We start from the raw sequence: 15802 nt of genomic DNA, 5'->3' as shown, positions 1-15802 counted from the left end.
TTGGCACGGCACCCAGTGTGCCCATCACCACCGGGACCACCTGCACTCAGGGCCGGCCCCACCATAGAGGCCACGTGAGGCGGCCGCCTCGGGCGCAGGTCCCTGGGGGGCGCCGTCAGGCTTCCCCCACCCCAGCAGGGACCATGAGCTCGCTCGCTGGTGAACAGGAAGGCCTGTTTGGCGACGAGCGAGCTCCACATGGCTGCTGCCGGCTGGGCAAGGCCAGCCAGGCCAGGGCACACTGGGCGAGAGGCGGGGCACCATCAGGGCGGTGCCCCGCCTCCCGCCCAGCGTGCCCTGGCCCCGCCTCCCACGCAGTGTGGGAGGCGGGGTCAGGGCGAGTAGCACGGGAGGCGGGGCCAGGGTTGGTCCCGCCTCCCGCGCTACTCACCCTCGCCCATCTGGCCTTTTCCAGCTGGCCAGACTGCAGCGGAGGTCCCTCCAGGCCGCGATCGCGGTCTGGAGGGACCGCTGCTGCAGTCTGACCAGCTGGAAAAGGCCAGACGGGAGAGGGTGAGTAGCACGGGAGGCGGGGCCAACCCTGGTCCCGCCTCCCACGCTACTCGCCCTGACCCCGCCTCCCACGCTGCGTGAGAGGCGGGATCAGGGCGAGCAGCGCGGGAGGCAGGGCCAGGTCGCGGGAGGTGGGGCCCGCCGGCACCGCGGGAGGCGTGGCCATGCGCCTCCCGCGGCACATGGCCACGCCTCCCGCGCCGCCGGCAGGGGGGGCACTTTTCCCCACCCCCGCTTAATATTTTAAATTTTAAATTATCTCCGGCCGGCCCTGCCTGCACTGGTTTCTGCCAGAGTCTATGAAGTTCCATCTTGAGGTCCTGAGAGCGGCTGAGTTTTTCCTGTTGTTTTTCATCAATGCGACTGTCACCTGGGATGGCAACATCAATGATCCAAACCTTGTTCTTTTCCACAACTGTGATGTCTGGTGTGTTGTGTTCCAGAACTTTGTCAGTCTGGATTTGGAAGTCCCACAGTATCTTTGCGTGTTCATTTTCCACGACCTTTGCTGGTTTGTGATCCCACCAGTTCTTTGCTGCTGGCAGGTGGTACTTGAGGCATAAGTTCCAATGGATCATTTGGGCCACACAGTTGTGCCTCTGTTTGTAGTCTGTCTGTGCAATTTTCTTACAGCAGCTGATCAATGGTTTCGTCAGCTTCCTTGCACAGTCTGCATTTTGGGTCATCAGCTGATTTTTCGATCTTGGCCTTATTATTATTATTATTATTATTATTATTATTATTGACAAAAGGTTCTGGAAGTTTGTTATACTGAATATGTATGTTATTATTATTATTGACACAAAGACAGAGTATGACACAGCATGGATTTCGTCAATAATAATATTATTGGGTGCCGTGCCAAAAGATCTCAGCTGGCATTTGGAAACAATAGGCATTGACAAAATTACAATCTGCCAACTGTAAAAGGCCACCCTGCTGGGATCTGCACGCATCATCCGAAAATACATCACACAGTCCTAGACACTTGGGAAGTGTTCGACTTGTGATTTTGTGAAACAAAATCCACCATATCTATCTTGTTTGCTGTGTCATATAATGTTGTTGTGTCAATAATAATAATTACATACAAATTCAGTATAAGAAAAAACTTACAGAACCTCCCTTGGCTGTAACCTGGGGACTGCCTGTATTGTAGAATGATTGCGATTTGTCTTTATTATTATTATTATTTATTTATTTATTCATTTATTGTATCAGAAGTGAACCGAGGGTATAAGTTGTAATGTATTTAAAAGCACAAAGTTAAAAACTTGGCATGATACTAAATGTCCTTTGACCAGAATCTGGCCTCTTGGAGTGCCTCTGGTGTCACTATGAAAAGGTGGTCCGTTGGGCATGTGGCAGGGCTCAGACTGCTTTGTAATAGGTGGTCTGTGGTTTGCTTTTCTTCACACTCACATGTCACGGACTCCACTTTGTAGCCCCATTTCTTAAGGTTGGCTCTGCATCTCCTTCCAAGTTGCCTTCCAAGTTGCCTTCCAAGTTCAGCGCCTTCCAAGTTGCCCGGCCTTCTGTGTGCCCAGGAGGGAGTCTTTCATCCGGCGGTTCTGGCTTTTAGCCTGCCACTTTTGGACTCTTGCTTGCTGAGGTGTTTCTGCGAGTATCTCTGTAGATCTTAGAAAGCTATTTCTTGATTTAAGGCATTGGCGTGCTGGCTGATATGCAAACAGGGATGGGCCAGAGATGTCAATGCCTTGGTCCTTTCATTGTTGGCTGCTACTTCCCGGCGGATGTCAGGTGGTGCAATGTCCTCTGTGGATGAGAGGGTGTGACTCACCCAAGGTCAGAATTTTCTCTCAAGCGCAGGCCTTCCTCAAACATAGGCCATTTGCAACTTAGGTCAATCAAAACATATGGGACTTATAGTCATTACAAGTATCTTTGAAAGTTCTTTTTCTAAACCCACGTCCCTCTCAATAGGGCCCTTCCGCACAGCCATATAACCCAAAATATCAAGGCAGAAAATCCTACAATATCTGCTTTGAACTGGGTTATCTGAGTCCACACTGCCATATATTCCAGTTCAAAGCAGATAATGTGGGATTCAATTCAGCTGGAAGAGGCCTTAGCTCCTTATAATATGTAATATCTCCAAGTGAAGTGTCACCCATCCTATAACTGTGCATTTCATGTTTTCTGCCTATGTGTAAGATGAAAGATTCAAGTATCTGACAACTTAGTCTTTAGTTTTGTAAAAGCTTTTCCAAGAAAACATCTATTGTTCTATGAAGACTTTTGCTATCAATACTGATATTCCAACTATCACAGCTATATCTTAAAGCAGGGGTCCCCAAACTTTTGAAGCAGAGGGCCGGTCCACAATCCTTCAGACTGTTGAGGGGCCGAATTATCATTTGAAAAAAAACAAAACAAATTCCTATGCATACTGCACATGTCTTATTTGTAGTGCAACAACAACAACAACGAAAAAACAATACAATATTTAAAAATGAAAACAATTTTAACCAACATCAAACTATCAGGATTTCAATGGAAAGTGTGGGCCTGCTACTGGCCAATGAGATAGTCAAGTTAATTAGGATTGTTGTTGTTGTGTGCCTTCAAGTCATATCAGACTTTGGCCGAGCCTAAATCTAAAATTAATTATTTATTTACTACATTTATATCCCACCCTTCTCACCCCGAAGGGGACTCAGAGCAGCTGTATGTACATACAATATATATTATTAGCATAACACAATATTAGCATTATATATTACTATATTGAACTATACCACTATACTATTATATAATATGTAATATATAACATATACTTAATATTATTATATGGTATTACTATTAGTATTATATTGTATAACATAATATTATTATCAATATTATATGTATATACAATATATTATATTATTAAAACTGATATAAAAATATTATATTATAAAACTGAGGGCGGGGGCCAGGTAAATGACCTTGGAGGGCCGCATCCGGCCCCCGGGCCTTAGTTTGGGGACCCCTGTCTTAAAGCATATCTCTTGTGTTTACCGAAAAGAATGGAGGCAACTTTTAACTGATTGCTATGGCCTAATGACACAATGTGTCTGTAGCTATAAAAATCAAGTTGTTTGACTGAGTTGACCTGATTAGTTCATTAAGATATTCATATTTTGGCAAGATTAAGCTGAAGGTACATTTATTGGTAAACAGGCATGGATGCAATAAATAGAAACCAGAAATCAAAATAGAACAAGTATTTCAACTTGGTTTGGATCAACTTGAGAAATTTGGTTTGGTTTGGTTGCAATTATGTGTTCAATTCTGCTTATTCTTAATATAATTCAGACCAAAGCATATTGTTCTGGATTTAGAGAAGATGAAAAAGTTGTGATTCTACAGCATGCAGAATAGGTATGTGCTCATCTTCATAATTCTTCCTAGTCGAAATCAAGTTGTTTACCCATAATTGTCTCTAGGGGAGTATATACCCGGTAGAATGAATGCAATTTAAAACCTCTTCTACTGCCATGGCTCAAGGCTACGGAATAATGGGAATTACAGTTTTACAAGGTCTTTAGCCTTCTCTCCCGAAGAGAGCTGGTACTTCATCAAACAACTTCCATGATTCCATAGCATTGAGCCGTGGCAGTTAAAGTGATGTCAAAATGCATTCATCCCACAATGTAAATGTACCCTCTAGCATTAGAGATCATGCTAGTGATCCCATAAAAATAATTATATAAAATTATAAAAGAGGGATGCTATGTTCTCATCTTCTTTTAACCAGTGGTATATTTTTCAATGCTTCTTAATTAGCTGCGGATCCATTTAAGGAATGTTTGCCAGGCAGTAAAATAAAATAACACTGTAATGAAGCCTATACTACCTGATGAAGTTGTGAATTTTAATCTGCATTTCATCAGTGGACTTTAAGTTGTATTTAAGTCATGTGTGTATTACCTAATAGTATTGTATCTCTTGTTTTAACAATGCTGTGCCCCACCTCGAGAGGCAGGGAGAGGTGGGTAATAAATATATTAGTACTACTACTACTCTAAGCCTTATACCTGGTAGCAAATTTATGTGGTAGTTGGTGCCCCGAAAGATTGGATGCAATAATGTATGTGTACTTGTGTGTTCATACACATATGTACGGAAATAAGCAAGTGCAATAAAGCCTTGCCTGCAAGCCTTCTATAGGTATTGCTATAACTTAACATTATAGGAAAAGGGAGGCTAGTTGGCCTAGATAGATCATTAATGTGATCCAGTGGGGTTCTCACACTCTTGATAGTGTCTCTTAATAACTAGAGATTTAAAAACTTCACAAAATAACATTTCTGTTTGACAGATGGCTATCTCCCGAGCATCCGGAAATTGCCCCTCTCCCATCCTAATTTACTTGGGATCAAAGTCATCTTTGATTGCACTTCTTTCAAGTGCATGATCTTAAGATCGGGATGTAAAAAAACCATGCTCGAAATAGCAGAAATGGCATCTTGGTGCAATATACATATTGGTATGTTTAAATTGATTTTATTTTTTGGCCAGTTATATAAATTATACTGTCTTCTGGTTTGTGATGCTTCTCTTATTCTTCTTGAGAATGTGCTTCCCTCCTAGCGATCTAGGGAATTTTGTGTTACCATTTGGCCCAGTTTTCCTATTAGCCTTGATGATGTGGGTTCAGCTAATACATTCCCCTATTCCTGTTCTAAAACACTTGAGAGATTTTTACCTAGAGCTGAAGTCAGCAGATGTCCAAGATCTAGTCTTGCATTTGGAGCATTATACGTGATATCAGTCTTCCATCTGGAAGGTGACTATAGAGAATCTAGTGGTATTGTCTCTAGAATCTCTAGAGCAGGCATGGGCAAACTTAGACCCTCCGGGTGTTTTGGAACAGAAAGGTAGGAATTGTGGGAGTTTGCCCATGTCTGCTCTACATCCTTCAACGTGATCTAATGATCAATTTCCAGAGTTGCATTAGAGTACCTAGAGATTCCTAGGCAGAACATTTTAATAAAATCTTCAAAGGGTCGACTATAATATAATTCTCTAACAACAAAGGCATATTTACGTTACTTTACCGTTATAATCCAAAGAGGAATAATGTCCTTCCTTAAAAATTAACAATGCAGGGAACAAAAACAGTAACTGGTTATCTTTTTGTTGGAAATAGAAACCTTCTATAAGCCTCCTATACTAGTTATTTGTTATCTATGTAATCCAGATTGCTTACTGTATTGGTGTGTGTATTGGTATGCAGTTTACCTTAACTCTATGTTGTGGGGACAACAGATCATGTGACCCAGATCTGGGACTATTCAGACCTGAGACTCCTTTTTTAGAGACAAATGCTATAAAAAGGAGATTCCACCAGAACATCAGGAAGAACTTCCTCACTGTGAGAGCTGTTCAGCAGTGGAACTCTCTGCCCCGGACTGTGGTGGAGGCTCCTTCTTTGGAGGCTTTTAAGCAGAGGCTGGATGGCCATCTATCGGGTGTGCTTTGAATGAGATTTTCCTGCTTCTTGCAGGGGGTTGGACTGGATGGCCCGTGAGGTCTCTTCCAACTCTACGATTCTATGATTCTAGACTCTCAGACACCACAAGATGCCATTAGACTGTCAGAATATACAGATTCCATTAGACTCTGAGAGATGCTTTAGACTGTTGATTCTAAGATGCCCTGTTACCTACTCAGATAAACAAATCTATTTGTGACTGGATTTATAAGCAATGTACCTGTATGCTGAATATATGAAGTTTGTAAGTAAACCAACTACGTTATTTGAAGGAAGACTACTTCATTTTGTCTCTTGAGAGCATGATTTAAACCAGTGGTTCTCAACCTGTGGGCCACAGCCCAGCAGATAATGAAAATCTAGTCCACGAACCTCCTCCTTTATTTTATTTAATTTTATTTCCACCCCTTTCCGCAGAGCTGACCATTGCATTGGATAGACTGTGTCAGATCTAGATTATTAAATATGGTTTTCTGTGGGCAAGCAGATGGCAACTACTGGATGGCAAATGTTCTGTTTCAGAATCTAGAGCTCATGTGGTCTATCCAATGCAATTTTCTGAATCAGCACCCCAAACATCCAAACTGAATCTAAAGTTGACCAAAAACTGATTCGTAACCTTTTTGGTACTAATGTTGGAGAGTGGTCCCTGGTCAAAGTGGTCCCCAGTCAAGTGGTCCCTGGTCAAGTAGTCCCTGTTCAGGTGGGCTCTGGTGAAGTGGGACTTGGTCAAAGTGGACCCTGGTCAAAGTGGGTCCTGATCAAGTGGGCCCTGGTTAAAAAAAAAAAAGGTTGGGAACCACTGATTTAAACCAATATGTTTTAAGGGAGAGTAAATGTTTTTTGGGCAACTAAAAATAACACTTCTGAAACTCTGTTATATTTTTGTGCATTTGGCATACCTCTGTTCCTAACAGATCAGAGACAATGGGTTCAGTCTAATAACTGAAACCACATTGCCTTCTATGAATGCTAGTGGATATTTACCACTAAAGAAAAGATTCACTCAAATGAGTTTTTAGCTCTTCTCTGGAAGTCATTCCTTTCCAAAAGGCTATGTTTCCAACAGGTTATGACTAACAGGTTACCAAAACTTTTAAAGTACCTTCTTTTAGTGTACTTACCAGGTCTGTAGTATAGTGGACCAAAACATCAGAAATATTGGCAGAAAGCACCAAGAAAAGTACGGAAAGGAAACACCTAGAGTAAAAGAATATTCCTAATACCTAGGAAGAACCCATTTTAAGCAATAATTAATCTCCAGGCAGTCATGCTTTTTTAATTAAAAAGTTTAATTTAGACAAAGATTTACACTGAGAGACAGATCTCAGTCTGTTTGTAGAAATATAGGCACCTTTTAAAAAAGAGCAATGGTCTCAATGCTAGCTTTAGCCAGTAATCCAATCCTTCATACTCAAATTCAAAGCGATGCAAAAGAAACATCAGCAAGCTACATATACATCATCATTGGTGAGGCCATTCAAGCCTATTAAAAGAGAAATGAAGATCTTTGGATCAAGAGGAAGAAAGAATATAAAGTGCTTCATTAAAAGACTGGCTTGTTATGAGAGGCCTTGCATGCCATATAAAAGATCAGTTGCATCACCAGCTTAGCTATACGTTTTGTTTCTTACACGTTTTGTCATTCTAAGATTGTTCAGTTTAAAGCCAGAAAGTGCAGTTTTAGCTCTGCTACTGAAGATTGAAAAATGTCTAAGGATGTCAGCACCATCTCCCTTAAAGGCAAACCCAAATTAAATGCTTGCTATTGCTCATTTCTGTACAATGCTTTATAGTCTGTATGTTGGTTTTTGCTACTTTAGTACCACATCACTGTTCTCTCTAACAATGAATTAAAAATGAGCCCTGTATTTACAATGTAATGGGGCATCCCCTGCTAGAAAGGCCAGCCGGAAGTTTGGCAGTATGGTTTCCCTTCCCAGGGAACACATGTATGATACACATGCAGTGGTATTGTTATTTACCTGTCGTTTTCTCAGGTGACCATTATGAAAGTGCATTAACTCTCAGATCCCAACAGCCACCATAGCGAAGCAATGCACTCACCTAATTTCATGCTTTAAATTCACTAACAAGAACCAGGAAAATGTTCCTGGCTAACATGAAACATGCATCATAATTTCTACTTTCATAGTCTTGCATGGTTAAGAGAAGGAAAGGCAGGGAGAACATTAGGATAAGGCTTTATCCTGCATACAGTAAAATCAGCCAGTATGAAGTTATTTTTAATCTTGTAAAGGACACTTTCCAAATTGTTTGGAACTGGACTGTTTGAAATGTACAGGGTGGACCAAAAGTCATAAAGGTGTCAGCTTTTTTGGGGGGTGGGATTAGAAAAGATTTTACACATAATGTAATTTTCTATGTATAGTGTATAATGGGCCACGATGGTGCAGCGGGTTAAACTGCATGAGCTGTGGAACTTGCTGACTGAAAGGTGGGCGGTTTGAATCCACAGAGCGGGGTGAGCTCCCGTCGTTAGACTCAGCTTCTACCAACCTAAGGTAAAGGTAAAGGTTTTCCCCTGGCATTAAGTCTAGTCGTGTCCTACTCTGGGGGTTGGTGCTCATCTCCATTTCTAAGCTGAAGAGCTGATGTTGTCCGTAGACACCTTCAAGGTCATGTGGCCGGCATGACTGCATGGAGCACCGTTAACTTCCCGCCGGAGCGGTACCTATTGATCTACTCACATTTGCATATTTTCAAACTGCTAGGTTGGCTGAAGTTGGGGCTAACAGCGGGAGTTCACGCCACTGTCTGGATTCCAACCACCGATCTTTCAGTCAGCAAGTTCAGTAGCTAAGCGGTTTAATCCGCTGCACCACCCTCTGCCAACCTAGCAGTTCGCAAACATTGAAACGTGAGTAGATCAATAGGTACTGCTCCAGCGGGAAGGTAACGGCACTCCATGCAGTCATGCTGGCCACATGACCCAAGAGATGTTTACGGACAATGGCGGCTCTTTGGCTTAGAAATGGAGATGAGCACCAATCCCCAGAGTTGGACATGACTAGACTTAATGTCAAGGGGAACCCTTAACCTTTACTTTAGTATATATGTTGCTATGGCATTGCAAATTAAAAACAAAAAAAATAAAGGAGTTAATAAATATCGAACACTTTTTGTGACTCTTGGCCCACCCTGTACAGCCTTCCTTCATCAGACACACTCCAGATTTTTTTATTACAGTAATTTTATGTAATCCAAAAATCTGGAGAGCATCAGTTTGTTAGAAGCTGACATAAACACGTCTGCTAAAACCTAAACAGATGCTACAAGTTAGCTGAAGTTCTCTATGAAGTTCAGCTCTATGTTAAACTCACAATACAGGTAAGTCAAGAACACATATTATTCCGCCGCGCCCCCCCCCCCCCCCCAACATAAAAAAATCCTGTTTTCATAATAGTGCACAGGGACATAATGAAATAAATCTCAGGTCATAGGCAAATATGGTGTGAGCTGTGGATGTCCAACCACTTCCTTCCAATCTCATGCGTACCACAATCCCAACTGAAATCAAGTTCTCCAGAACTGAAGATGAATTCAGCTAATGCATAATGCAGATTGTCTAGAACCAGTGACATCATTAACCCATGTGGAAGACCCTGGAGCAGATCTTCTACATTTAAATCCTAAATATTTTTTATTTTTGGAGACAATAAAATGCCCATGTCATTGAACTGGTGTGCAAACAATGCACTATTATTTTTTAAGCATTCAGTTTGCCTGAAACTCGGGAATTTCAAGCCTGAGGACTGAATCAGCACTTGAATCTGTGGGTACACAAGATTTCTTTTTTCACAGTGAAGGTGGCTAGAAATCTGACTAGTAGGAAAAGAAAAAAAAGAGTACTGTACTTTAATGAATTCTTTCAAAAGTGTGTCAAAATTCTTATATGAAAGAGATAGGCAAATACAAAGCTGCTTTCAGTGCTATTGATTTTCACTTGCTATCATCATTCATAGCTTTGATTTTCACTTTTCTTCACCATTTGCTCCTAATTTAATATAAAGTGCCTCTCGATTCCTATCCAATTGTTTATACAGTTGCACTGCAGTTCTTTTAGGACTAGAAAGTGCTTCTTTTCACATAAAAGTTTTTTTCCCCTACAGGCTATGGAGAAAGTGCTTTATGAGCCTTGATTTTCATCTGCTATCATCATCCATTACTTTGCTTTTCAAGTTTTCTTCCCCATTTGTTCCTAAACTAATAAAAAAGTGCCACTCGATTCCTATTCAACTTTCTACAGTTACACTGCAAATCTTGAGAACTACAAACTTTGTTTGGTTTCTCATAGACAAAAGTTTTCCACACATGAAAGAGTCCCCAGGTGAAGGGGAAAGTGCTTTATGAGCTTTGGACACCCTGTTAGCGGAAAGACCCCCAAACCCTCACGCAAGGGTTGGTGACTGTGTTAGTGAAATACAATTCATACATAGCCCTGAATTTCATAGGAATATTACAAGCTTCATGCATCATTCTGGACCGAGGTTCCTTCATCTTTTTAAGGCAATTATGTTGTATGGAAATGGAGCCAACGTTAGGCCAAATCTTCCTTCCATTGGTGGCTTCTTTGCATCTTCGGGAAATTGAAAAGTGAAAGTTTGCAGGAGACTCACAAGCATCAAAAAGAGCTCCATCTTAGCTAGTTGTTCTCCCATACAGACACGCCTCCCTGCAAAAGTAATGAGATGGAAGAGAAATGAAAAACACAACCCTTCACAGCTCAGAGTAGGAATAGTTTGTGATTAAGTAGATGAGTAAGAATGGAAAAGAAGCATCCATGAAAGTATCCATTTTTGCAGTAGCCAGCACCCACTGTGATATCAAGCACACCTTTTTGAGAATAAAATAAGCAAGTTCTCATGTGTAAATTTTGAAAATGCAAACACAGCTAGAATACATCCCACTGAAAAACATGCACAAAGCATTAAAAATGCATTCAAAAAAGGTATTTTTAAATGCAGAAAATAATAATAATACATTTTATTTATACCCTGCCCCCTGTTCCCCGAAGGGACTCGGGGTGGCTTACAGCAAGCAACAAATACAAAAATAAGCAGTACATAATAAACAACAATAACAGTATACAATTATCATTTAGTACAATTTAAAATAGCGTAAAGGTAAAGGATTCCCCTGACATTAACCGTGTCCGACTCCGGGGGGGGGGGGTGTACTCATCTCCATTTCTAAGCCGAAGAGCCAGCGTTGTCCATAGACACCTCCTAGTCATGTTGCCAGCATGACTGCATGGAGCGCTGTTACCTCCCGTAGAAGCGGTACTTATTGATCTACTCATATTTGCATGTTTTTGAATTGCTAGGTTGCCAGAAGCTGAGCCTAACAGCAAGAGCTCACCCCACTCCCCAGTTCAAATAGCATAAGTATTTATAAATAACCATTAAAAAGCTATTTGTCCTTTAAAAACAATTTAAATATATATCACAGTTTAAACCTGCCATTCCTATTGTCAAGTTATAATTAACGATCTCATGGTCATTCCAAATCATGTCTGATAGTTTCCAATACAGTCTAGCCATTCTCAAAGGCTTGCTTAAATAGACAAGTTTTTAGCTCCTTCCTGAAGATTAACAAGGTGGGTGCTTGTCTTATTTCCTTGGGGAGAGTATTCCAGAGTCGGGGGGCTACTATCGAGAAGGCCCTCTCCCTCGTCCCCACCAACCTCACTTGTGAGAGAGGTGGGATCGAGAGGAGGGCCTCTCTAGCTCCGGACAGGTTCATAGGGAGAGATGCGATCACGTAAATAGGCAGGACCCAAGCCGTATAGGGCTTGGTAGGTGATAACCTGCACTTTGAATTGCGCCCGGAAGCAAATTGGCAGCCAATGGAGCTGCTTTAAGAAGGGGGTCGTATGTTCCCTACAACTTGTCCCTGTAAGCAGTCTGGCTTCAGATCTTTGTACTAGTTGAAACACACACACACAGAGTCTCTTGTACTCACAACCCTCATATAATGTGTATGCTTACCTCAATATACAAATTTCCTCCTTCCCTTTTTCTCCCTCTTTTATGTTTTTCTTTTTTTCTTTAGTACTTAAAAATCTGTTTTTAAAAGATTCCCGTTGCTTCATAGTATGGACTAAATATAGAATGAGAATACAGGTAGGAGTAAGAGGAACAGAAAGGAAATTATGACGGAGGCTTTCATGTTGTAAAGATGTAGGTCTCTTCTTCACAGCCAGATAATCCAGGTTATCAAAGCAGAAATTCCACATTATCTGATTTGAATTGGATTATCTTAGTCGACCACTGCCATATAATCCAGTTCAAAGCAGATAATGTGACTTTTATACAGCGGTGTAGAAGGGGCCATTCACTCTGAAACAATACAAAGCAATAAATAAAAGTGGGGGGAGTGGAAGTTTTAATCTTTAGGTTTTTTTCCCCTTTGCTCAAACTCCCTCAAATTGCAGAAGTACAGGAAAGGTAGGCAGCCCTTAGTAAAATCTGTATCCTACATACTTGAGTCAGAAATAAGCAAACAGATGTTCCAGACTTTTGGAATACACACATGCCAGCAAAACATACGATATGTGTGTTTTTAAAGATGTCCTACTATGCCACAGATGCAATTGTCCTCACAATCTTAATTAAAGAAAGAAGTTAAATAATTACCGATTCCAAAAGGAATGAACGTTTCTTTTTTGAGGAGCTGGCCATTTTCGTCCAGAAACCTTGCCGGGTGGAAATCGTCTGGTTTCTCCCAGATCTTGGGATCTCGGTGCACTGACCACAAGTTAGGAATGATTACGCTGCCCTTTGGAATAGTGTAGCCCTGGAGCTCTTAAAAGACAAGCAAGCAATGAGTTTAAGAAATAGCGTTACAGTTGTGGAAATAATTATTCCAATGAATATTCTTTCTCTCTTTCTTTCAAAGGTTTCAGGGAGAAAACTCATAGCGAAGTTGTACTATCAATACATCCTCCATCCAGCCCAAACCATTTTAGATGTGTTAGGTAACACATGAAATTTTTCCCCATGAGGCTTTGAAAGGCAGAAAGAGCTAATAAAATAAGCCAAACTGCTAAAAACCCATAGCTAAAAATAATGGCAGCAGGTAAAATAATATATAAACCCTATTCACTGAAAAATAAGTGTGGGTGAGTGGGTGGGTGGTGTAAATCATTTTTTTGGCATCACCAGAATATAATTCTGCATTTCTGAACATATCCACAAAGGGATAAAAAACTACCAATAAAATATACCAAGGGATAAAAATAAACCATTAAAGCCTCCAAGACTCTAGTTGTCATAGGTTTTCCTGTTTCAAATATGTTTGCAACTCAAGAATGTCATCCAATTCAAATGTGGTATAAATGTCTATGAAGGGACATTGCAAAATTTATTGCAGTGCAAAACAAGACCTAGGTGACTTGCTGAAAAAGTAACTAATTAACAGCCTATTTACAAATCACTAGATGTGGAGAAATGGACCACAGTCCACGCACTCAAGTCTGATCACAGTCCATTCTTCATTGTTTTGCCTCTGATTTTCCTCCTTGAAGCTGAAAAGGACTAGATAAGGGTCTGCCTGAGTGCAAAACTGGTTTCTGGCAAAACTCCTCTTCGTCTTTAGTACCGAAAACCTGTTCTAAATTAGTGAAGTCAGTGTAGGTTAACTATCCTTGGGACTAGAAGTATTTTGGAATGCCTGAATTCGCACATACTGTACATACAAAATGGGGTATCTTAGAGATGGGGCCCGAATCTAAACACAAAATTATAAACTTTATTTTGTACATATTTTAAAAAAATAATTGTGTACATGAAAGAATTGTGTTCACCGAATGATTGGAAACAAAGGTATTACTCTCTAATCCAACCTAGTGCAACATTTTGGATTTTGAGATAGTCTGAATTTTGGAATTCTTGATAAGGGATATTGAACCCGTAGCAAACTAAACGATCCATCCTCTGAAAAAAAGCTCCCCATGACCTCTGCTGTCTAAAGATCACACTGCCAACATAATAATAATAATAATAATAATAATAATAATAATAATAATAATAATAATAATAATAATAACAACTTTATTTTTATACCCCGCCCCATCTCCCCGAAGGGACTCGGGGCGGCTTACATGGGGCCTGGCCCGATAAAACAAACAAATAACAGTAACAAAGCAATAAAACAATTATCCCAGTAAAAACATCAACATCAATAAAAACAATCATTAAAAACATACACACAACACTGTATTGGAGGCTTTGTTTGCAAACACCGTTGTCTCTTGTTACATTCAAAGCTAAATGCTATGTTCTTAGGTTGCATTCCCACTTCATTTCTTCTCCCAATCAGAACACATTGGGGTGGCAGGAGGGACCTCGTGTTATCTCCACTGAGTAGGTAATACAGGGATTTCTTTTGAACACACGGCAGTACAATAAATTGGAAAAATCTAGACAAAGCACAGTGGAGGTCAGAAACTGAAGATTATTTTCTTCTACACAAGGAATGAAAATTATGGGACTCTTTAGATGTTACTCAACCATCCCATAAGCCCTAGCAACAGTGCCAGTAATGAAGAATGCAGGAAGTGGCGCTTCAACATCTGGTTTGCTGTCCATTTCTCACTTTTGTTATGCATTATTTGGGGGGAAACATGGTGCCATTAAATCAGAAAAAGCAAAAAAATCCTAATTAACAGTTTGACATACTAAACAGGGTGTTCCAAGAGGAAGAAAAATGAGAAAAGTGTCATTATGGAGCATTAACACATGCTTAAACCACTACGCTAAATGGCTCCCAAATACAAGCCTAATGCCTCTAAAATAAAATAAGTTCCTATTGCTACGGATTTAAGACTTACATCTTTTCTTGGAACCAAATTCTGAGTTGAGAGAACAATAAAAGCAGACTTGTTTTGTTGGTGAAACATAATTTACATCTTCTGCTATAAATATATATAGGATTTATCCAGCATAGCTGCAGATAGTATATCAGCTCCAATTCAAATTAAAAGTCCAGATGTCACAAACAGCTGGATCAGTTAACCTTATAGCAGAAGAAAGAGAAGCAGATTTTTTTTCTTCAAATTTCAACTTTCCATTTTTCCCTGCACAGAAGTTGGGAAACTTACTTTTTTGGACTGTATCTCCCAAAATTCCTAATCTGGGAAATACTGGGAGATGTAATAATATATATTTTAATCAATTATTTCCCGGTTCCTCTCCAGTGTACATAGTTAAGATCAACTTCTCCCTAAAAGAGATACATCTATGTAACTATGAGTTAGTTATACTCACTTGTCGTTTCTGATGCCATTCGAGGAATAGAAAGAGGCACGACGACTGTCATCCTTTGGACTTCCATGATGGTGGCTTCTGTGAAGGGCATCTGCGCCTTGTCTGCAAGAGAAGGAGGCCTCTCTCGTCCAATGACCAAGTCAATTTCTGCCTGAACCTTTTCTATGCAAAAGAAAATACAGGAAGGTCGGCATAAGAAGAAGTAGTAATTGAACTGTCTGGAGCCATAACAAATAAATTAGCTATATCCCCTTTGACACTGCCGGATAAAATCCAGATATCTGCTTTGAACTAAATTATATGGCAGTGTAGACTCGTATAACCCAGTTCTAAGCAGATAATGTGCATTATTTGCTTTGATAATATGGATTATATGACAGTGTAGAAGGGGCCTAAGATGGGCAGAGCTGGGGAAAGTTACTTTTTTATCTAGAATCCCCCAGTCAACATGGCCAATGATAATGCTGATGGGCAGATTCAAGGAGCTGTAATTGCTCCA

At 40.5% G+C, this 15802-nt stretch overlaps 1 protein-coding gene across 1 annotated transcript in view; it reads right to left on the bottom strand.

The window, feature by feature from the left end:
• Positions 1 to 7284: 7284 nt before the first annotated feature.
• Positions 7285 to 15802, bottom strand: part of LOC100557193 (cytochrome P450 2U1) — a 31232-nt gene continuing 22714 nt past the window's right edge. Inside the window, exons 3-5 of the mRNA XM_062982803.1 lie at positions 15304 to 15465; positions 12673 to 12840; positions 7285 to 10709 (exon numbers count right to left, since the gene is read on the bottom strand). Coding sequence (XP_062838873.1) covers positions 10531 to 10709; positions 12673 to 12840; positions 15304 to 15465 — 509 coding nt within the window. The 3' untranslated portion in view covers positions 7285 to 10530. The remainder of the gene's footprint in view (positions 10710 to 12672; positions 12841 to 15303; positions 15466 to 15802) is intronic.

The sequence above is a fragment of the Anolis carolinensis genome, chromosome 5, assembly GCF_035594765.1.
Source record: "Anolis carolinensis isolate JA03-04 chromosome 5, rAnoCar3.1.pri, whole genome shotgun sequence".
NCBI classification, from domain to species: domain Eukaryota; kingdom Metazoa; phylum Chordata; class Lepidosauria; order Squamata; family Dactyloidae; genus Anolis; species Anolis carolinensis.
The sequence above is the reverse complement of the archived record's forward strand: the minus strand, read 5'-3'. Positions and strand labels throughout refer to the sequence as shown.